Below are 25,016 nucleotides of genomic sequence, written 5' to 3'. Positions count from 1 at the left end.
CAGAATAGCAACAAACAGGTAAGTAATAATAAAAAAGGGTATCTAACTATGGCCCTGATTCAGAGCCGGACGCTCTGAATCAGGGCGTCTTTTTTTTTTTATGGAGCGTCCTCCTGGTAGGGTCTCGTGGCCGCAAGCCCCAGAGAGATTTCGGCTCTAACAGAGCCGAAAGCTCTCCCACTGACATCACTTGTGATGTCAGTGGGGCCGCCCCCAAACAGTAGGCATGGGAATGCCTCTGTCTGGGCAGCCAGCTCCCCGACCCGCCCACCATTTTCCGTCGCTATCCGGGCTCCGTCGTGCGCATGCGCTCTGGGCCACCATCGACCCGGCTGCGAGCGCTCAGCGCTTGTGACCGGGTCTGAATCAGGCACTATGATCCCAATGTCATGAAAACAAGCAGAGTAACAAGTTTTCCCACTTTTTTCTTCATTGCTCCCAGGTTGCTTTCTTAAGAAAAATGGTGCAACCTCGCCATGAGTACAGCAAATTAGAATTTCTAGTTTAATCTCACATTTCTCGGGAGCACAGTCACGAGATGTATGCAAGTTTCATGATACACATTCGCTTTCGCAAACTCACTCCTAATTGAGAATTGAAGGCCTGATTCAGACCCGCTCGCTAGGATGTGTTCGCTCCTAGCTGGCCAATTTTTGCATTCTGCACATGCGTACACATCGCAGTGCGCCTGCGCGAACCAGTGCGAGAGATCGGGAAGCTTTCGCTCGTTGCACATAGACTGCCCAGCAGAGTGAGTGACAGGAGAAGCCGTTTGTGGGTGGTGACAGGGGCTGGCCATTAATAATGGGTGTGGAGATGCAAACGCAGACATGCCTGAGCGTCTCAACGCCATTTCAGAGATGTGCATGATTAGAAGCAGCATCATTGTACACGTCACCTGGCTTGTTTCACTCAAGTGATCGCAGTGCTTGCGGCAGGTTATAGTCAACCTCAAGCGCTGTGTTCGCTTCTGATGGTAGCCGATGTACCGATGGTTGCATACACTTCCTGGAGATAACGTGCGCAAGTGGGCGTCTTAAAACAGGCTGATCGGCGTCTACATACACAAAGCGATCACACACCAAGACATAGTGGGCGTGGTTATGCCTTGCCGTGCGATCGCCTGCCTTGCTGGGTGTGTGCCGGATTTGCATACACTGGGTGCGAGTGTACGCATCTAGCAGGCAGGTCTGAATCAAGCCCTGACTCCTTAGGGGCATAATATTGGCCTTAATTTTTTTCCAATTCAATTAGCTGCGGCAATTTTCAATAGGATTTAGAGCAGCTTTTTTCTTGCAGCCCCTGAGCAGTTGAAATCTTTGGGAAAATAGCTATTTTAAAGTAAAAATGTTGGGACTTGCTACAGAACTCTTAGGACACCCACCCTAATGATTATTTGGCCAACGGTTATATGTACTTTTTGGGGTGATTTTCAGCAAAGTGCAAAATAATGGCTTAAAAGATTTGGGACAGGTACATGGGAGTGTAGTATGAATGGAACAGATGTTTTTAAGATTGCAGGTGGGAGTTACAGGTGTTATTTAATCAAATTTGTAAAAGTTGCTTAAAATGACATAAAAATCAACTTATAGGCATTTTTATATGCCTCAAATTAATCTAGAGCATTTATTTGCAGAAAAACAGTTGCTTATTTTAAACTGTTATTAAAAAATGCAAAGATCAGCTATTTGAAACATTTTAATACTTTGCTATTGGCCATTAGACATCTACACTGTTAATATTTATTTACACTTTTTTAGGGTGCAGGCTGATTCTCCATTTACACTTATGCCCGAATTACCTAGCAAGTGCATTTTCCAATTGGATTGAATGAGAATTGGGAGAGCACATAGCCGCTCTAAATGAAAATTAGGTGCGGTAATTACAGCCCTGGTAGGTATGGATGGCCATCAGTGGTCACCAACGATGGTACCTTTGGTGGTTAACCTCAGTGGTATGAAATGAAACCTTTGACGGAGAAGCATTGATGGTTTAGAGTTAGACCATAGAGGAAAAATAAATAATGGGTGGCTTTTTTTAATCACAAACAGATGGATAAATTTTAAATTATTTGTATTATCTTTAATAATAATTGTAATAATAATAAATGTTCAACATTAAAAACCTTCCAACATGTAGGAGCAATATTATTACAGAAATAAGAGCATATATTCACCCAGATGAAGAGCACATAACAAAATAACTGTTAAGCTGCCCATCCACTAGGCGATTATACCTAGTGATGGAGCGATAATGACGGTCGTTATCGCTCCATCGCTTGGTAATCGCCCGCAAATCGGGCAGTAAAAGGTTAAAAACGACCAGCGATGTGCGCGCCCGCTGGTGATTTTTAACATCAATCATCGCCCGAACATGACGGTCAACCTGACGACCGCCGTCAGGTTGCCATGTTCGGGGATGATTGATCTGCATACACTGAACGTCTGAACGTTCAGTGTATGCAGTTCACCCCGCGGGAGACGACGGCGTAGTAATCGTGCCGTCGTCCCCCCGCATCAATAAATGGATGGGTAGCATTATATTGATAGCATCCAATATTAGAGCAATTATATGGCAGGCATCCTACATTAGAGCAATAAATGTATGGAGTCTCACTGTCCTATAGAGCTGTCAGTAACAGTACCGACTGTGACGTACTAATCCTTGCCATAATGGTATCCACATAATTCAATATGTGGCGTCTTAAAGTATATCACAGTGTGCCGCTGGGAGCCTCAGCTCTCCAAGTACACAGTGTCCCATCATGTATAGCAGGCTACGCTGAACTCATATGAGGAATATCAGAAAGTCCTCCGTTAGTGTGAAGATTCCTCCCCATGCACGACGCTTCTCTCCCCAGGACTCATAAGCCGGAGTCCTAGTGATGGATGTCCCGAGTACAAACGGGTACAGCGTGGGGGTGCAGGTATATGCAATAGGGTTTCACAGGTCAGCTCAGCCACAAAGTCTAGTATCCTCGATGCGTTTCCCCGCACCTGACGGCTTCTTCAAAAGGCGGAAGTGGCCACTATACTCCCAAGACCGAACTAAATACTATTACTGATAATTGTTATCAAGTGCAACTCATTGTCCGGTTTAATTAGGAGCCTTCTTGCTTCCAAATAATGTGCTCATAAAATACATAAACTCCATGCATGCAATAAGCTTCTATTACAAATAAACATGTTATATCAATATAATCACTAATATGAATCTGAAGTGCTAAAAATAACCATATATAAAAATTGCATTACATGCAATACATATTCAATTAATTCATATATTAGTAAAAATTATCTACAAGAAATCACATAAAAATATATATAACGCAGAGCAGAGAGCAATAAAGCATAGAAAAGAGGGAGGAGCACCAGACTATAAACATATGTCTATATGATTTTTTCATTCAGTATTTAAAATAATAGATAAGGGGAGACCAATTTCTTAAACATTCTTATATAAATTCAAGATCTATTGTCTACTAGTGTTAGGAATAACTTCTAAAGCAATCAATTGTAGACAGGAAGGATCTCCCTTATGGTATTCTAAAAAATATCTGGGAACACTGTGATTTACACACTTATTCACAATGTTCCTCCTATGTTCCATAAACCTACATTTTAAATTCCTCATAGTACGACCTGCATAACACAAACGGCACGGGCAGATTACTAAGTAAATTACAAACTAGAGTTACAATTGATGAATGACTCAATCCAAAACTATTTCTTCGATTTAGAAGAGTAAACAGATTTGGTCTTATTTATGTGGTAGATCTGTTGTGATTGCATTTATAAAAACCATATATCTATATCCCTGTGATTGTTCTGTGTTGACTGATGTTTAGGACTACAGGGATTAGCAAAAAAACTAGAAGCTAATATATTCCTAAGGCTCTTTGCTTTCTTAAAGAAGACAGTTGGTTTATCATTCAAACATTCATCTAAAATGGGATCCGTGAATAGTAGTCTATGATTCTTCCTCATGATATTAGTTATTTTCCTGATTGCTACATTTAGACGTAAAGGCTAAACCAAAGTCCAAGCCCCCATTAGTTTCTGTGTCACCTATATTTCTATTAATAGTATTCCCTTTTGTACTTTCATTTTCATCCATACTTGTATTTGAAATGAAAGTTAATTCCTGACTATTACTTTTATTTTTACTATTATTTTTATTTATATTTTTCTTTATACTTTTATGTTTCTTTATATTGTCCTCACTCTCCAAGATTATCTGCCTATCTAATGATGAAGAGAACTCCAAAGTCCCATCCAAAACAGCTTGTGGGTAGTCTCTCTCTATAAAGCCTTCAATTAGTTCCAGTGCTTGTATCTTAAATGTCTCATCAGATGTACAGTTCCTTCGAATCCTATGTAGCTGGCCCTTATGAACATTTTCTAAACATTTTTTATTATGGTTACGCGAGCATGGAATATAGCTACATACATCCACTTGTTTCTTATAGGGGGAAACACATATGACCTCCTGTACCACCTCCCCTGTAATATCTAAAAAAAATTATGTGAGAGGAATTGTGTGCAAGTGAAAGATAAACCAAAAGTGTTAGAATTCAAATAATCAACAAAAGCAGTGACAGACGAAACATCCCCTTCCCAAATAAAGAACAGGTTGTCGATATAGCGACAGTACGTAGGCAAAACCTCTTTTTTGGGGGCATGCAGCTGTTAAATATCAGCAGAGGATTGGTAGTGGATACACTCAGACTGGTGCCTGGATCATTTGTTGAGTTAGAGCATACCTGATCTGTTACTCACCGTGCCAATCAGAGGGACCGATTCAATTCAGCCTGCTGATAGCGCTGGGAGGGAGCTATTCAATTCAGCGCGCTGTTAGGGCGACTAAATTATTTCTTTTCGCACCCTACTGAGGGTGCGAGTAGAAATCCAAATAAAGTGCCGGCTGCGCTAACAGCCTCCCGGCTGGCACTTAGTCAGAGACTGACGGTTCTCGTGACTAGACACAATAAGTTAAGCCACAAGAACCAACATTCTCGGATTTAACTTGTAAGTGTTATGCCGGCCATACAGGGTGGTAAGACGTGTTGTACGATTTCCCTTGAAATTCTCCATACGATGTTGTCAAATGGTGTACGATTGATCGTTACAATCATACGATAAGATGCATACATGTGTATTACATTGTACACAATAGATCGTAATCTTACTCTTTTGCAGTAAGATCTACGATCCAACTATACATCTGCGGGGATGCGCATCGGCATCGTAAACACACAGAATCAACACACGATGTGCACGATTGATCGAAATCGTAGACACTGTGCAAAAAATCGCACCATGGATGAGCTGCTTTAGACTAAACAGCGCGCTGAATTGACTAGCTCCGGGATCAACTTCCCAACACTATTCAACTCCCGCTGACTTGAATCAGCCCCCAAAAGTGGGGCAGGGTTTCATGGGTCACATCAGGGGCGGGGCTATGCTCCATGTCCCGGCGCCAGGCTGAAAAAAAAACATTGCTGGGCTCTGTGCTATTGATGGTGGAGAACCATTGGATTGGTTGATACCCATCAATGGTCAATGGCCATCCCTGCTGTGGTAGAAAAAAAAAATTATCACAGCTAATTGAATATGCCCATTAATGGGCATATTCTATATCGGGGATTAAAGCGTGGGGAAACCCATTGATTCTTCAGTTTATGTGGAATCAGTGGGTTTCTGCGTGTTTACCCTAGATTTACCAAAATGCTAATTAATTGAATAGCATTTCCCCACACGGTGCGGGTAATTAGCCAATTGAATATGCCCCTTAAGTGCGTACCTAGATGACGGTTTGGGAAACACTGACGTAAACCACTTTATTAAAAAAACAATGAGCAGCAAAACTGCAAAATTATTCACAGCTTCATGGGTTCGATTCAATTCAGGGCGATGCTGAATAGCTCTGGGTGGGAGCGGCCGGAGCTATTCAATTCAGCGCTTTGTTTGGTCCGACAGCTGCCAGTTAAGGCCCGTATTCAATTCGTTTCGCACCCGCAATACTTTTTCGCCTGCCAGGCTTTCCGCCTACATTGCGTATTTTAGCTGTGAAAACTTATTGCGTGCGTAACCCCCGATTCGCCCTATTCAATTCCAAAAGTTGCTAAAACGCAACCCGGGGAATGCAAACCAGGCGAAAAGTGCCGACAGAATTGGAGAAATCAGCTTGACAGCCCCTAAAAGATGCACTAGCATTAGGGATCAATGTACATGCCCCCGAATAGTCCTAATAAAGTTATTTGGGGTACTTAAGGTGTGTCAATTTCTACTAATTAGCGTCTTTACACAAGTGGTGAAGAATAGCATTAAGCAGTTTTTTGGGGTGAAAATCAGTAGTCAAATTTGGGGTACTTGAAAATGGGTGCAAGCATGGTTTAAAGTCGCTAAAGTAAAGTTTAAAAAAAATGTAAAAAACGCACCTGAAGCAAGGACCTGCAATAAAAAAACACCTCCCCCATACTTGCAGACCCCCCCCCTAAAGTCTATTTCACTACTTTTTAAGTTTGTACCCCCACTTTGCACTTTTTCGCTCCCATTTTCAAAGTGCTTTTTTGTGGTGTTCCTCATTTTTTTTAAAGGTTTTTTTTTATGCAGTTATCCTTTGGGAAAGGGGGGGGGGGGGCTGACCCAAGCGTGCTGAGTGTTTCCCCACCTTTCCACCCCAAAATGGAGATTTTGCACTTTTTCGCCTATTACATGGCATTGCGTTTTCGCGTACACGAAAAGTGTTTGCAATTGAATATGGAGATAAGTTTCCGCCTGGCGAAAAGTCGCAATCGACGATACTTTTTAGTGGATTTTGATTTTTCAGGGCTAATTGAATACGGGCCTAAGTTGGAGAATTTCATATCTCGCGACTTCAACTGGGTGTTTAGTCGCGACAACTGGCATTCTCAGACTAAAATGCCGGCTGCGCAGCGGCAATAAGCGGGAAAACAGCCGCACGGCCGGCACTTTTGTCAGATTTCTCCTCACACCCTCAGGGGGGTGCAAAAAGAAATCCTTTAGTTGGACCAAACAGCGCAGTGAATTAAAATACTAGACATAAATGTTCGACGAGAAAGAGGGAGATATGTGACAATTAAAAATGACAAAACTGTTTAACATATAACAAATAATAGTTATAAAAAAAAAAAATTGCGTTCTGTAGCTTATATACTTACTGCTGCTACCAAGGGGTGGACAAACACCACCCGGTAACAACTTTATATTGGCATCGCATCAGGGAGTCAGGCTGCAGTCAGCTCAGCCTCAGCATCATTATCATCTCAGTCTGTGCTGTCTCCGAGTCAGGCACTACGCAAGACAGCTCATGCTGTAGCGGGGTCCTCGCTGAGGACGAATCAGGCGTTTTCCTCAGGCAGCTAAGCGCTGGGGTCCTTCCCTCCTCGGCCAGGCAGCAGCACAGGAGGCGGAGGAGGAGGAGAAGATGGCGGACGTGCTGAGCGTTCTGCGTCAGTACAACATCCAGAAGAAGGAAATTAATGTCAAAGGGGATGAAGTTATATTCGGGGAGTTCTCCTGGCCAAAGAATGTCAAGACCAACTATGTTATCTGGGGGTGAGTATTGGGGATAAGGCGGTATCACCTGCATGCACAGTGCCCTGTGCCTAGTGCTGGCTAGTTAGCTATCAGCCTGACTACTGTACTTATCTAGGTGTCTAATCTCCGGCTGCACACTAGTGTCGTTTTTTGTCCATTAGCTGAGCACTTTCTTCTATGTGGTGATTGTGTTACACCCAGCATACCCCAGTCATGCTGAAATAGTGTGTAAGCATGTCATCCTATAACTTTTACATTAGCTTTGTGTACCCTGAACTACTTAGTAAATCTCATTTGTGTAATGCTGAGACATATCTGTTTATATAAATGAGTATAACTGTTCAGACGTTTACTTGGATGTGTTTGTAGTTTCTTATTTTGGAATGCTGCTTTGTCAATATTAATATAATGTTTGTACAGCACTTAGTATTGGAAAGCTCAGAGTTTCTGCATAACATTGAGGAATAGGTCAGTGGAAGAAGAATTGTCAGAAGTGAGCTAGTGATAAATTGGATTCCCATTAAGTTTCAATGTTGAAGTTAGTTTAGGTTGCTGGATACATGTTTGAGCATTGCTGATTCCATATGATATGAAACTCTGCTCTGCCTGTGTAGGAATTATTTCAATACTGAAAAAAGCCTTATGCTTTGTGAAAATGTTTTTATTTTGCTTTTTTTTTTTTTCATTGATTAGGAGCTCAAAACATATGACACACTGGTTAATATTACCTATATTAAGGTGCGTACACACAGGGCGATATTACTGAGCGATTACCTGATTAGGACATCGTAATCGCGCAATCACTCAGAAATCGTGCTCTTTTATGTCAGAAACGACCAGCGATGCGTGCTCCCACTGGTCGTTTCCGACATTGTCCATCGCCTGAACATGCGGCACAATCTGCCAATAACGACAGATTGGCATGTTCAGGAATGATGGACTGTGCCTGCACTGAACGACTGATTGTTCAGTGCAGACACTACATGTGTTCAGGAACGACGGTACGATTATGATGTCGTAATCGTAGTGTCTCTCCTGATCGCCCAGAGTGTACGCACCTTTTAGACAAATGTGGTCACACATTTGATCCTGTCAACAATGTGTACAGTTTGCCCCACCGGACAGACCCCTGTCACTAAATGTGCTGTGTCCAGAAGTAGTGTAAGCACTGTTTATGGCTGTCCAGATTGCTGTCATCTCTTGCATTTTTCACCGCTTGTCTAGCTTGTTTGCATTTATTTAATTCATATTGTAATTTAACTTTCAGTTCACAATTAGTTGGTTAGCATTGTTACCTCACAGCATTGGGGTCATGGGTTTGAATCCAATCCATGCCATATTTGTGCTGATATGTATATTCTTTTTGAGGGAGGACTTCAATTGTTTTATCGCGGCCACAGCTCCCGTCTAAAGTGACGGAAGCTATTCAGTTGCTTGTGCCTCAGGCAACTGCAGCACTTGCACCCTATAACTTTGGGTGTATTTCTTCTAGCACCTCAGGAGGATGCGGCAGAAATCCACGATGAGTAGGTCTTTTGAGCACCTTAATCACATCACGCACAGCTTTTGGGTACCTTATCGGTCTCTTTAGATGGTAGAAGACCCTTTACCTAGCTATAACGGATGCGCACTGAATCGGGCTTGTTGGTTCGGGTGTGCTGCAGAAAGTTACAGGTCGCCCTAACCGAACAATATATACGATAGGAGTCTTAACTGTGCTCAACCCTTATGTTTCTATGTGTAGTGTGAAAATAATGAATGGTAATATAGATCTGAACTGCGCTATATTTTTATTGTCAATCTACATCAGCATATGTTTGAACAGTGTGGTAATTGTGGCAGTATATTATACAGTGTGTTCTCATGAGTCCATGTCTACATAATGTACTGATGATATGATATAAATGTGACAATCAGATGTTAACTCTTGCATCACTTTCCAAGCATAGTTATTCAATGGCAGTGGGAACTGTTCACCATTGTCACCATTGTGCTGGAATAAATCTGCAGTCTCATTCGGTGTTACTTGGCAAAGTGGTGCCTCACTTAGTGGTAAAGAGTCACATATATCCGATCACGATCCACTGTGATATTGCCAGTATGTCAGTGTTCAGTTAAGTACCTTCGTTTTGTGTATAACTGTGTCCCACTTTTCCTTTGTATTGCGGTGCACCTCTTCGTCCTCAGGGTCCTCCCCTCTGTTCAGGGGTGTTGCACTGCTCCGGAGGGACACGGTTGCTCCTTGTGTGGCTTTACTGCGCAGGGCTCTGTTCGCTGCCGTCTCCATGTGGGGTGCTGCCGCCGGTTCACCTGTGCTGGTTAGCCATGGGGCGTCCGCTGCTGGAAGTTACTGCCTCTAAGGTGATGTTACCCGCTGCGGTCCTGGGATAGGACACACCATAGGTCCCACACCTCCGGCCTGAGCGCTCTGTACACTTCCGCCTTCTTTCCCTGGTCACTTCTGAGTCCCGGTTCTGTATCCCCCGTCGCTGACGGGATGAGTTGAGGCCCTGGACTTAAAGGACAATGCAGTCTTTGCCTGGTGTGTGTGTGTGTGTGTGTGTGTGCCCTCTCAATGTGTTTCGGCCGATAGGCCTTCGTTTGGGGATGTGTTTTAAGGGTGTCCTGTACGGACTTTTGGTTAAATTATCCGAGGTTCAGTCCATTTGGTTGATTGGTTTAGTGGGCTGTCAGTCTTGGGTGATGGTTATTCCAGCACTACGGTGCAACAGTACCCACTGACATTGAGTAACTATGCTTGGAAATTGATACAAGATTTACCATCTGATTGTTACATTTGTATCATATCATCAGTACTTTGTGTGGACATGGACTCATGAGAACACACTGTATAATATACTGCCACAATTACCACATTGTTCAAACAACGTATGCTGATGTGGATTAACAATAAAAATATTGCGCAGTTCATTATTACCTTTCATTATTTGCACACTACACATAGATACATAAGGGTTGAGTGCAGTTGCTTATCTTTTACCCCTGCATTTTGGGCATGACATCCATGATAAGTGATAGGCGCCCAGCAGCACAAATAATTGCATAGCTCCTGTCACTGTAGACAGTAGCTACGGCAGCGATAAATACATTGCATTTCTCCCTGTGTTTGCATGGGTTTTCTCTGGATATCCTGTTTTCCTTCCACAATCCAAAAATTACTGGTTAATTGATACCTTAAAAATACAACTTTTGTGTCCTCTTGGTAAATGGCTACATTTTCTCTGTAAAGTGCTGCATAATGTGTGCTCTATATAAATAATGGTGAGCAAATAATTTCTGTGTGCATTGACTGTGGAGCTGAGAACATATTATTTTGTTGGCAGACATTTTGCTATAATTGGAATGAATCTAATAATAATTTTTTATATAATGTCTATAAATGGTTTTACATGGAATGTTTCATTATGCACATTGGACCTGCACCAGTGGAGCTTACTATTGAAATTACATCACATGGGGACATTCACCACAATAAATTGTCATTGACATTTAACCTACTGTACATGTATGCCACTTGGAGTGTGGAGTAAGTGGGAGCACTGTGAGGAAACCCATGCAAACTCCATATAGATATGACCCCAGGCAGTATCAAATTTTCTGTTCCAAAAGGAACGGGATTAGTGCTAGGTAAATACTGCGTGGTACTGTCTAATGATCCATGTACTATGCTTTCTATGCATCCCACAACAGCAGAAATTCAATTTGGAAGTAACTTGACCACTTAACTGGCTAATATTTTTTTCCAAAACCTGCTCAGAAATTGATAGAGATATAGAGATATATATATATAGATAGCAATATATGCAAAATAAAATAACATGTTTGAAAAAATGAATCGAGAAACATAGAATTTTTTTTTTTCTTTATTGATGTATCAGGTAATCGATATACATTGATTAATGGTGCAGATGGTGGGTGCTGGGGCTGCTATTTCCCCAGTGGCTGCTCCTTTCTGCAGCTGCCGGGTATTCATGCTAACGGGGCATTGCTGTCTTTACTAATCCGGCGGGTACACACTGAGGGGACAGGAGTCACAACACTGTAATGATTTCCTGGCAGCTATGAGAAGCAGCGCCAGGTACACACAGGCAGCAGCTCCATTTACTAGCTTTCTCCAGCAGCTGCTCTTCTCTGCAGCCGCCGGGTACACACTGAGGGGACAGTGGTTACAACGATGTAATGATTTCCCGGCAGCTGCGAGGAGCAGCGTCGCGTGTACACAGCGGCTTCTTTCACTGGCTTTCCCTAGCGGCTGCTAGGAGCAGCGTCTGCTGTACACAGGGGCAGCGGCTCCACTTACTGTTTTCCCTGGTGGCTGCGAGGAGCAGCACTGGATTTACACAGGAACAGCCGCCAGGTAGGGGGAGGTGGGTGCCGGGCTGGCTGATCACTGTGCCCAGCAGTGATCAGCAGACACGGGGAAGATCTGAAGGTACAGAAGGGGCCAAGAGGTCCCTCTGAGACTGGCAGCTGTATCTTCCTACAGCCGCCCACAGGGCATTCCTGACTGGTCGCATCAGATGCGATCATGTCAGGGAAAGCCAAACCTGGTGTGGTCGCATCTGATGCGACCATGCCAGACGTGATTAAAGGATACGGACTCGATTTATAAGGTCACATCTGTGCATCACCTTTTATTTGCTGGCCTCATGTACAGTCCATTTGTTGGTTACAACACAAGCATTTGTAGATGGTAAATCTGTTGACACTGGCTGCATTGTCTCTACTGTGGCCCATCAAACAATAACTAGCCCATCCAAGTTGTGTGATGGATCTGGTCATTTCACAGCCTGTCACCTAGTATAGCTAGCTGATGGACTTTTTTGCACATTGTCATTTGTTCATCGGATTACCATATTTTCTATTTGATTAATCACTTAACTGACGTGGTCGTATGGGATGCGAACGCATCCAGCTGTGCTTCAGATGACAAGTGTGACCGCACTGCCCAGCTGTGTGTTTGAAGAGGAAATTTGTTTTACACATGTGCAGGATCTCCTCTGACCTCCTTGGACTTTCATGCAGGCCAGGCAAAATTGCTGCCCGGTTTTGCTGGAAAAATCGTCAGTTAAGTGGTTAATGTGCTGCAAGCAAATTTTGTTTTTGCAGAACAAAAAATGACTACACACAATAATTCAATTATTGGCCAGTTTAGTCTTCGACAACCAAATTGTCAATTTGAATTGACAATTTGGTTGTCAATTTTACATGTGAAATCACTTGAACATATGGGAAACCTACCTGGGAGCCAATGTAATTTCTGGGCCTGATTCAGAGATAGTTGCTAATGCAGCTGCGGTCGCACCTGCTCTCTGTTACAGTTGCAGGAATATGCTAATCTCAGTCTTCCCTTTGTCCTCCACTGTGCGATGGAGTGTATGAGCAGTGAGACACCAATGGCTGTGTTGTCTGTGCATTTGTGATGGCGTTTGTAAACACACCAACATCAACGCAACATCAGGCGTACCATCGACATTTGCTGTAGAATTTAGTCTATTCTAGTTATTCTCAAATCCAACTAAACATGGAAATGCAGCATTATTCCCAGATATGCCTGCAACACTCCCCTAATACACCCATGAAACGTCCCTTTTTGCAATCGGGGATCGCAAACCCCTTCTCGAATGTTAGTGATTCCATATGCAATTGTGAACAGTATCGCACACATTTTTTGCACATGCACATTGAGGGTTTTCTAGACTTATCATGAATGTGCAGTAGCAAAACATTGCTGATCTGTGTAAATATAATCGCTGTGTCCATCTCTGAATCAGGCCCTTAGTCTCTAGCACATAAAGGTATTGAATAGAAACTCAGAACTGGCTAAAAGTACTATCAAATCTAGCATGTGTTGGTACAGGCCAACAATAAGTTGACAACTAGCCATATCAGTGCATCAGATTAATCCAGTTCATATATCACTAAATGCCAATTATAGCTGGATGTAAGGTGTTCATAACATCAGAGGGAAAGATAAATAGACTAAAATCAACAGACTTTGGGGTCAATCCAATTGTACGTGATGACTAGCATCTGCAAGTATAACGGCCGCCTGGATTCGCCTAAAAGTGCTCGCAGCCCCATATGGCTCCAAGCAAAGGGGGGGGAATTCAATTCAACGCAATGTTGAATAGCCGCGGGAGGGAGCTCCTGCAGCTATTCAATAAACCACGTTGTTTGGGCTCGCTAAGGATTCCTTCTCGCACCCCCCTGGGGATGCGAGGAGAAATCCGACCAAAGTGCCGGGCGCGCAGCTGTTTTTGCTGCTTAGTGGCACTTTGATCAGAGAATGCCGCTTACCGCACCTTAACACCCTTAAGGCGCGATAACCGGCAATTCTCCGACCACACAGCGCATTGAATTGAATAGCTTTGGGAGCTCGCTCCTGGCACTATTCAATTCGCGTTGAATTGAATCGTCCCCAAAATGACACAAATTCGGGCTCGGATCGGGCCGCGAAGGGTGCGAGGTGCTGTTGCCAGCGTTTTATTGCCGTTACAAAGGTAGCTCGCAACTTTCGCAATGGAATAGGATTGACCCCTTTATTTTGTTTCAAACAAAAATAAATGACCTAGTATTACTTATTCCAGGACTCTCCATCAGCCTCCTGGGGAAACTGCTACTGTAAATCAGTGAGCAAGTGGCATATTAATGAATAAACAAGACTTTCACAATTATGTGTGGTGTAAAATAAGCAAATGGCCATATGAAAGAATTATGAAAAGAATTGGTCCATTTAGTTATAAGGGGGAGATGTATCATACCTTTTGAGAGATAAAATGGAGACATTGCCCATAGCAACCAATCAGCTTCTGTTATTTCATACAGTGTGTTAGATATGACATTTAGAAGCTAGTTGCTTTGAACAGTTTGTCCATGTTCTCCAAGGCTTGGTACAGCTCCCCTTAAATCTGCTTCATTTTTGGCAACTGAAGGATGGAGCTGGAAGTCCTGATATAAGGACTTGTCAGCAAAGTATGTGACAGAAAGTATTCCTACAGTGTTGTATTCCTTAACAGTGCTATTTTAGAAGTGCTAAAAGTCTTTTCTTTTAGTTTGACAATGAGTATTTAGTTACTGTTGTAAGAAATTGTCCTAAATATGGATGTTTGTGTAGCTGAAGATGTTTCATGTGCGCTCAATACCCTGTTTAGATAAGTATGATGATGTAGTCGAATCTTGAGGTGTTGATATCTCCCCCGCCCCCCCCCGTTTTGAGAAAGTAATATATTATAAACTAATGGTCTGTCTGAGCAGCTTCCGAGTTACAGCTTCTGATGTTAAACAGTGTTGGCAAACTATAAATTATTCTGTAATTGGTTCAATGGGAAGGTGCTAAACAAAAAGGTGATTCCAAAGTATGTCACCAAGTAGAAGTGGTGATAGGATTCATCTAAAATATTGTGTAATGTAGTGTTCATATTTATCCAACTATAAGACTGCATTCTTCCTTCTTGACACTTATGGTGATGTGAGAATACAGCTATTGAATTCAGGCCCTGATTCAGAGCCGGACGCTCTGTATCAGGGCCGTCCCTTCTACTTTTTGGAGCGGCCTCCTGGCCGCTCGCATAGCTGTGGGTGACCACCCACAGCTATAGTGAGCAGCCAAAATGATGGTCGCGATGGTCAAGACCATCGGGCTTGCGACGAGACCCTGTGGTAGGGTCTCGCTGCCGCAAGCCCTGGAGTGCTTTTGGCTCTATCAGACATCACTAGTTCCCATGGGAACGCCTCCGTCTGGGCAGCTACACCCCCGGCACGCTCACCAAAGGGGGCGTGCTGTCAATCACCATCGACAGCACGCTCCCTTTGGTGCGAGACCCATAACGACAGCTTGGCCGTCGTTATTCGGGTCTCGCGCATGCGCACGATGGAGCCGACTCCGTCGTGCACATGCGCACTTGGGCAACATCGACCCGCTCGCGAGCAGGTCTGAATCAGGCCCACAGTGCGATGTTGAATAGCCTCCTGAGGTGCAAGCAGAATTACGAATAAACTAGTGGTGCAATGCTGTTTTCAGGCTTAGTGAGTGTCCCAACAGTATCGTGGCCAACACTTAAGTCTACGAATGCAGGTTACCGCAACTAAACACCCGACATAGGCGCTGTAACTTGCATCTCCCGACTTAAGTGCAGGATGCGATGGGGACAAATGAATAGCTCTGGGAACTCATTCCTAGCGCTATTCAACAGCGCACTGAATTGAATTGCCCCATGGAGATATTGGGAACACAGACAAATGCTAACTGCCTGGCTCACCCAGACTATGTAGCGCCCTATCAAGTTTGATGTGTAATTCTGTTGTCGGTTCACTAAAGTAATTTGCAGTTGCTGTTGTGACATATTTTGGACTAGAAGAGGGTTCCATGTATTAAAAACTTTGGAGCAAGTAGTTTTGGAAAACTATAATGCTCCTGAACCCGCGTAAAATCCCTTGTGAAGCATCAGATTGTTATGTAATGTACTAATGAGAAACACTCATACAAACTACAAATTTAAAGCCAGTGACTGAAAACACCGGTTCTACTATTAATATGATCATGGTAAAGAGATTTTCTGTCAAACATATAGGGCACGATTCAATTAAAAGCGAAGTGAATAGCGCCGGGAATGAGCTCCTGGAGCTATTCAATAATACGCGAAGTTAGGTCGGGGAAGGCTCGTTCTCGCGCCTTAAACAGGGTGTTTGGGCATGAGAACGGGCATTCTCCAACTAAACTTCCCGGCGTGACGCTGTTTTCCTGGCGCTAAGGACAGAAAACAGCATCGCGCCTGGACTTTTGTCGGATTTCTGCTCACATCCTTAGTCGGGTTTAGCAGCGTGATGAATTGAATAGCTCTGGGAACTGATTCCCGGCGCTATTCACTTCGCGTTGAATAAAATCGTGTCCATAGTTTGGGGTTTGATACTTAAAGGACACTTCAATTGATTTAGTGTGTTCCCTATCGTCCGTCACTTTAGACAGGGTGATATTGAATTGTTCCGGCATTACTTTTCGCACTGGTCGCGCACAAATAGACCAGGTTTAGCTGTGTTAAGTTGCTAAACCTATCTAAAGTATTGATTACCAGGACTTTTCTGCTCGCTCCCTCAGGAGGGTGCGAGCAGAAATCTGTGTGCCCAAGGCAATCACATCCAATTGGAGCAGCAATTGAATTGCTCCATTGGGTGCCCATTAGTAGAAGCCACTGGCAAAAATAATTGAATTTACCCCTTTAAAGACCTAATCTTAACATAAATGTTTGTTTGCAACCTTCTGATCATGGGTCTTCAACCTTGGCCCACCAGCTGCTGTGGAACTACACATCCCAGCATGCCTTGCCACCGTTTTGATATAACAGCATGCTAAAACTGGCAGGGCATCCTGGGATCATGCTAAAACTGTGGCAGGGCATCCTGGGATCTGCAGTTGGAGTGCCAAGGTTTAAGACCCCTGTTTTAGATAATGCCTGGTTGTTCTAACTTGGTGGCTGATAAATAAGCATTTGACTTTATCTGAGCAAAGCCTGTTACTGAGATAAAACAGAAGACATTTTAGTGGTTATCAAAGGTGCAGTTCAGGAACACTCTTAAGCTGGGTACACACTGACAAATATATTGGCCGATAAATTGATCGGCCAATATATCTGCTGCCCATCTGTGTACCAGCGATATGTCTGTGAACGTCGACGTTCAGACATATCGCATTGGCTGTGCTGCACAGCCGATGACCGATTTATCTACAGACCACCCATACACCCTCAGCGGTATGAGGGGGGTGGGACACCCCTCCCCCGACCCGGCCATCGGGACCCGCGGCCAGACACAGATGATGGCTGTTCAATGTGTATGAACGACCATCATCTGCAGGTCACTCGATCTGCAGATATATCTGTATAGTGTGTACCCACCATTAGGAGGCAATACATTTCTTACATGGGATTTCAGCTTTTGGGCTAAATTCCCGGGAGCTGTTCAATGACTTCCTGGGATTAGCCACGTTAAACTGCAGCTCCTGGGCTAAGTGGTGGGCCTGAAGCATCTGTCGCAAGTTGCCTCTAAGACCTACTTTACACAGGTTTCTGCTTGCTACCTCAGGAAGGTGTGAGCAGAAATCCGTGATAAGTGCAGCCTTGGGACTAGTCGTGGGACGTAGTTGAATAGCTCCCAGGCACTTAGCCCGACAGCCAAATTCCCGCTTAAGAATTCAATTGTCCCCTTAGAGTAGTGTGAGGTACAAAGACTCCCTATAAGTTTATTTTGTCTTAGATCCACCAAGAAGTCTCCCAGGAGTTACAGTTCCTACATAATTTTTTGAACCTAGTTTCTTCTGCATGTTTTGGATCTAAATGAAGTCTGAGAAAACATGAGGAGCAAATTATGTGCTACCTGTAGTTTGATTTAGAATCACCTTTGCCATCTACTGCTATTCTCCCCTACGTTTCCGAGAAGCTGGTGGCAAAACATTTCTAGATGCATATTGCAGATAATGTGCATGCTTTCTTCTTTAATTATGGCTTTTTAAAATGGGTACTTCTGGAGCCTGCCATCTAAGTTCCTCCTTTGTTTTATTGCAGAACTGGAAAGGAAGGACAGCCAAGAGAATACTATACGCTTGACTCAATCTTATTTCTACTCAACAATGTGCATCTTTCCCATCCTGTGTATGTCAGACGGGCTGCTGTAAGTATCTTATATTCTGAATAATTAGTGTTGGAAATATTTTGCAGTGAAATATAAATATAACCAGTTTGAGAAAGTGTCAATCCTCTCGTATGGGGGAGAGGTTAGATGTATTTATCTGTAAATGTGTTACTTTGTACATCTGCTAGAGCCACTGTCTGCCAGTACTTATGAAAAACTTTGAATCCAGCTACTTATCAATCAGGACCTCAGGTTGCTTTACTACCGGGCAAACATGACAGCCACAAAAAAACAATTGGTTTCCCATCATATGCATATAGGAAATGTAGGCTTTTCTATAACTCTTCTGTGCCATTTCTACTCCTAACAATACTATCCTAGTTCTCTACACCAGTAAGGAATGCTGAGAGCATACAGAGGGATATGGCACAAGATAGATTTTGTAGTTAGGAAGTGAGGACACATGCATGGTAATCAAAATCATCTTACGGTGGGAAAACTTGTCTTAGTCAAATTACCCTAGTCATTAGACTTAATGAAATTGAGTGCAAAATGTAAGTGAAACAAAACTTCCTGTTAAAGCATGTTATGCAATATAAACTAATATACCCAGAAGTGGTCTCCAGTAGCCATTATAAACTGACAGAAAATCCATTTTGTGTAGTTTCTAAATATGACAGATGAGTTTCTTTAGTAATTGTAAAATGAAGATGGCACAAAATGCATGAGCCAAATTGCCAGTGCTCCTATAATCTTATTTTTTTTATTTTACACATGTACTCAATATAAATTAATAAATAAAACTAGGATTCATTATTCCATGATATATAAAAGTTTCCTTAATAAAAACTTACATGAACTCAAGTTAGTTTATACAGGTTATGTGAAGGAGGGGGTTACACATAATTATAATTTTTTGTATTAAAATGTTTTCCCAACCTCAAATTTATTTGTAGATGCCAAGTTGATACAGGTCACCTTATTAAGGCTCAAGGCAGTGCAATTGTATAGGTCACGGAAATCCAAGGTGACTTTGCAAATGTTGCTTTATGAACACTGAAGTTGTAGGAGTTGACATTGTATGCAGATAACTACAGGAGTTTCTTTATTATATTAGTGGTATGTATGTGTCCCACGTTGTACTGTATTTTTGACTTTTGTTTCCAGACTGAAAATATTCCTGTCGTCAGAAGACCTGACAGAAAAGATCTTCTCGCCTACTTAAATGGGGAAACGTGTAAGTTAAATTCTATAGTGCTTCTTGTTAGGGTGTGTTACTTTTTCTCAAACAAAATTAAATAGAAGGCATAGACTATGGGCTGACCGATCGTATCCGCGGTACACATCAGAACATATATATGTAGGACGAAACAATCCCTCGTTCCGTCCTTAATTACTTTGCATGGTGCTGCATGCAATATCGTCCAGTTGACCATACAGCATGGCCGACTGGAAGATATTGCTAACGACAGCAGGATGAGCGCAGATTAGCCTACGCACTAAACAGTTCGGCCAATATGTTGTTTCCAACCGAAACGGAACGACATATCTGGCCAAAATCGCTCCAGTGTGTACCCAGCTTTTAGTTTTGGGACAATTGGCTGGGCAGGTCACTTGTTATGTGGATAGCAATTGTGTAGTACAACTATATCACACATTTCCAATTGTACGCAGGTTCAGAAACCTTACATGGCAGAATTTTACATTGAAGTGCCAAAATTCATGGGATAGCAGTAAGTAATGGTAGGTGGTGTCACTGTACTGTGACATCTTGTAAATGCCCAGACCTGCAGCAGTTGTAATCTGACTTCACGTGAGTCCGTTTGAATGCCAGCTAGGCTGTTCATGGCAAGACAATGTAAATTATCGGCGTTGAAACGGGGCCTCATAATGTCCCGCTGAATGGGACAATATATTTCCAAAGTTGTACGGACATTCAACATTCCTCTACAAATATCAAGGAGTTGTGGGAAGATATCCAGACAGCATGGGTCAACATCTTTCCAGAGGTCTATTGTCCACTTGTGGAAACAATGCCAAGTCAAGTTGCTGCGCTTCGCCGGGCTAGAGGGTGCCCTACACGATACTAGGTATCTATCTATTCCATGACTTCTGGCACTTCAGTGTATAACTTGTGGTTCTGTAAAACAGAAAAAAACTGTACCAAAGTGAGAGCCAGCTGACAATGCTCATATGTCATTTATCAGTGAAAAGGGGGTAGTTCCATGGCTGCAACATATATGGCTGCCTCTGGAACTGGCTCCTTCATCTTTATTAATAATGTAACTGATAGCAGTAGAAAGGCTTCACACAAGTATGGTTTTTTGTATGAGCCTCCTGACTTGTTTATTAACACTGTATCTTATAGCAATACATTGCCTCCAAACACTGCAAATTGGGCTCCTCAGGGAATGGGTTGAAATGTTTTAGACTTGCAAGTCAGTCTCCAAGTTTAAATATAATTGAGCATGTACTTGTGTTTCAGGAAATTATACTGCAATCAAAAACGCCAACTTGTAGAGCCCATGAAAATGTTTTCAGTAAAGGCTTTTGAAACTGAAAGACAAAAACATAAGTTTAACCTGTCACAAAGTCCTCTACTATATTTGATCTCAAACTCTGTTCTCAAGGCACCCTAACAGTTCAGGTTTTAAGGATGACTTAATTAGTACCTCAGTCAAATTGATGTTTACCTGTACTCAACCATGGATATCTCTAAAACCTTAACTTTCTTCAGGGTCCATAGGCTCCACAGGGAGACCTTGGGTTGTAGGTGATGGGAACCAATCTGGGCACCACACAGTTAAAGCTTTAGCTCTTTGAGGGTGCACTGGGTCCACTCTCCCTATACCCTGCCCCTGAGCCAGAGGCACCTCAGTTTAATGCTTTTAATTTTCTCTCTAATTTTCCAAATATATAACTTTTTTTTTTTTCATTCTTCACAATTTTAATTCATATCATTGCTTACATATTTAATGTTTATGTACACTCATGAGAGTGTGGGGATACAGATGATCCACCACTGTATATACTGCAAAACCGCACTCACTAACCTTGACAATAACAAACAGTAATCAGGAGCCATATTACTCCCGATTATGACCCATTGTATCTAATTAAACACAATACTATAAGTACTGGTCTCACACAGTTTCGATTTGCAATTATTATATTGCCTATGGTAGTGCAGATGTACATTGTGAGCGTGTGTGTATATATTAGAGATGTGCGGAGATATATAATTTTCTATATCTCCATGTATGTATGTGTGTGTGTATGATGAGCGGATTCGGATTTCTGAAATCCAAACAGAGTCCGGCTCGGGTTTTCCCGCCTGACTCGGAACTGAAATCGAGGCAAAACGTCATCATCCCGCCTTCCGGATCTCGCGGGTTTTGGATTCTATAAAAGGTCCCCGCGTCTGCGCCATTTCTCACTCCGGCTGTGGACAGTGAAGAGGGACGGTGGGAGCTAGGGCTGGCTGGGCTGTGTTGTGCTGCTGTTGTCCATAGGGGCTGTGTCCACTCAGTCCATAGGGGCTGATTGGGCTGTGTTGTGCTGCTGTTGTCCATAGGGGCTGGCTGGACTGTGTTGTTCAGTGTCCCATAAAGGCTGTAGTCCTAAAGGGGTGCTGTAGTGTTCTCCAGGGGGTGATCTGTCCATCAGGGGTGCTCCCCCAAAGTGCACTCCAAAAAAAATAAAACTTTTTTTCTGTGTTTGTGACTTGTGTGCGCTGTAGCCGCATGTGCATCAACACAGTAGCAGCGCCAAGTGTGCGCCTGTGTCATAAGTCAAGGACCGGTTTGGACATCTGGTCTGGACTGAAGGACGTGCCAACAATTTCTGACATGTCACAGCATATGATACTGTCACCACTGACAAAATGGTGGAGGATTACATTGGTGACAGCATCCAAGTAGGGATGTCAGACAGTCCGTACCTGTACTGGCGGGAAAAAGAGGCAATTTGGAGGCCCCTGTACAAACTGGCTCTATTTTACCTGAGTTGCCCCCCCAACCCCCCCCTCCCCCTACAGTGTGTACTTGGAAAGAGTGTTTAGCGCAGCCGGGAACCTTGTCAGCGAAAGGCGTAGGAGGTTGCTTCCACAAAATGTGGAGAAGATGATGTTCATAAAAGTGAATAAATCAACTCTTCCAGGGAGACCAGCCTCCAGAACGTACAGAGGGACCTGTGGTGGTGGATTCCGGCGGGGACGTATTAATACTCTGTGAGGATGAGGATGTACACAACACTGAAGAGGGTGGGGAATCGGTGGATGAGGACGACATCTTGCCTCCATAGAGCCAGTTTGTGCAGGGACAGATTAATTGCCAACTTGTTTTGTGGGGGCCCAAACGAACCAATCATTTCAGCCACACTCGTGTGGCAGACCCTGGCGCTGAAATGATTGGTTTGTTAAAGTGTGCATGTCCTGTTTATACAACATAAGGGTGGGTGGGAGGGCCCAAGGACAATTCCATCTTGCACCTCTTTTTTTTCTTTGCATTATGTACTGTTTGGGGCCTAGTTTTTCAAACTGCCATCCTGTCTGCCACTGCAGTGTCACTCCTAGATGGGCCACGTGTTTGTGCCGCCCACTCGTGTCGCTTAGCATAGTCATCCAGCTACCTCGGTGCAACCTTTTGTCCTAAAAACAATATTGTGAGGTGTTCAGAATAAACTGGAAATGAGTGGAAATTTAATGTTATTGAGGTTAATAATAGCATAAGAGCGGAAAAACCCACAAATTCTGTGATTTAAGCTGTTTTTAATGCTTTTTAAAAAAAAAAATACAGATCCAAAACCCAAAACACGGAAGGGTGGTTTTGGCAAAACCAATCCAGATCCAATACACGAAGAAAGATCCAAAACACAGAAAGTGGCCGGTGCACACCCCTAATAAATATATAATATCTTTCTATCTATCTCTTCGCGCGCTGTCTTTTGCGCACTGTCTTTCGCGCGCTCCCAAAAAGCTTTTAATCCCTGTTATGCATATGGGTTCATGCAGTATAGCATGTACCCGTATGCATGAGATGGAGTAGAAGCTTTTTGGAAGACTGGTTACATTGAGCTTTTTGTCACACTACAACCTTTAATTTATTTAATTATTTTTTTATGTGATGGATCTGCACAAAATAGTCTAATTTGGTGAAGTGAATTGAGAAAAATATATTTAAAAAATAATCTTTATAAATAAAATTCTGAAAATTGGCATGTGCATATGTAATCACCCCCTTTGCTATAAAGCCCCACAAAAGTTCTGGTGCAACCAATTACCTTTAGAAGTCACACAATTAGTGAAATGAAGTCCACCTGTGTGAAATCTAAGTGTCATATGATCTGTGAGTATAAACACACCTTTTCTAAAAGGCCCCAGAGGCTGCAACACCACTAAGCAAGAGGCATCACACCATGAACACCAAGGAGCTCTCCAAACAAGTCAGGGACAAAGTTGTTGAGAAGTACAATTCTGGGTTGGGTTATAAAAAAAACCAAAAACAAATATTTGATGATCCTTTGGAGCACCATCAAATCCATCATTGTCAAATGGAATGCACATGGTACCTCAACAAACCTGCCAAGAGAGGGCCACCCACCAAAACTCACAGACCGGGCAAGGAGGGCATTAATCAGAGAGGCAGCACAGAGACCAAAGGTAACTCCGAAGGAGCTGCAGAGTTCCAAACTAAAGACTAGTGTATCTGTGCATGTGAACACAATAAGCCGTACACTCCATAGAGCTTGGCTTTATGGAAGTGGCCAGAAAAAAAATCGACTACTTGGTGATAAAAATAAGAAGACACGATTTGAGTTTGCCAAAAGGCATGTGGGCGACTCCCCAAATGTATGGAGGAAGATGCTCTGGTCAGATGAAACTAAAATTTTACTTTTCGGCCACCAAGGAAAACTCTGGCGCAAACCCAACACATTCCATCACCCCAAGAACACCATCCCCACAGTGAAACGTGGTGGCAGCATCATTCTGTGGGGATGTTTTTCAGCAGCAGGGACTGGGAAACTGATTCGAGTCGAGGGAAAGATGGATGGTTCTAAATACAGGGATATTCTTCAGCAAAACCTGTTTCAGTCTGCCTGTGATTTCAGACTGGGACGGAGTTTCACCTTACAGCAGGACAATGATCCGACGCATACTTGCTAAAGCAACACTCGGGTGGTTTAAGGGGAAACAATTTAAATGTATTGGAATGGCCTAGTCAAAACCAAGATCTCAATCCAATTGAGAATCTGTGGTCAGACTTGAAGATTGCTGTTCACAAGCGGAAACCATCCAACATGAAGGAGCTGGAGCAGTTTTGCCTTGAGGAATGGCCAAAAATCCCAGGGGCAAGATGTGGCAAGCTCATAGAGACTTATCCAAAGTGACTTGTAGCTGTAATTGCCGCAAAAGGTGGCTTAACAAAGTACTGACTTTAGGGGGGTGAATAGTTATGCACGCTGAAGTTTTCTGTTATGTTGTCCTAAATGTTGTTTGATTCACAATCTAAAAAAAACCCCACAACTTCAGTTGTAGGCATGTTTCTGTGAGTGAAATGATGCACACCTTCAAGCAATCCATTTTAATTCCAGGTTGTGAGGCAACAAAACATGAAAAATGCAAAGGGTGGTGAATACTTTTGCAAGGAGAGAGAGAGAGATATATAGATATATATCCCTCTCCCTCTCTCCCGGGCAAAAAAGTATTTGGACAGCCACCGATTGTGCAAGTTATTGCACTTTAAAAGATGAGAGAGGTCTGTAATTTCCATCATAGGTACACTTCAACTGTGAGAGACAGAATCAGAA

General features: G+C 43.0%; 1 protein-coding gene across 1 annotated transcript in view; it reads left to right on the top strand.

Moving 5' to 3' along the window:
* The first annotated feature begins 7,377 nt into the window (after nt 1–7,377).
* Nucleotides 7,378–25,016, top strand: part of CDC73 (cell division cycle 73) — a 149,057-nt gene continuing 131,418 nt past the window's right edge. The window contains exons 1-3 of the mRNA XM_088453907.1: nt 7,378–7,580; nt 18,143–18,248; nt 19,377–19,446. Of these exons, the coding sequence (XP_088310033.1) occupies nt 7,450–7,580; nt 18,143–18,248; nt 19,377–19,446 (307 nt within the window). The 5' untranslated portion in view covers nt 7,378–7,449. The remainder of the gene's footprint in view (nt 7,581–18,142; nt 18,249–19,376; nt 19,447–25,016) is intronic.

The sequence above is a fragment of the Taudactylus pleione genome, unplaced genomic scaffold, assembly GCF_031769625.1.
Source record: "Taudactylus pleione unplaced genomic scaffold, aTauple2 ptg000602l, whole genome shotgun sequence".
Lineage (NCBI taxonomy): Eukaryota > Metazoa > Chordata > Amphibia > Anura > Myobatrachidae > Taudactylus > Taudactylus pleione.
Note: the sequence above shows the minus strand (reverse complement) of the source record. Positions and strands in the feature narration are given on the sequence as shown.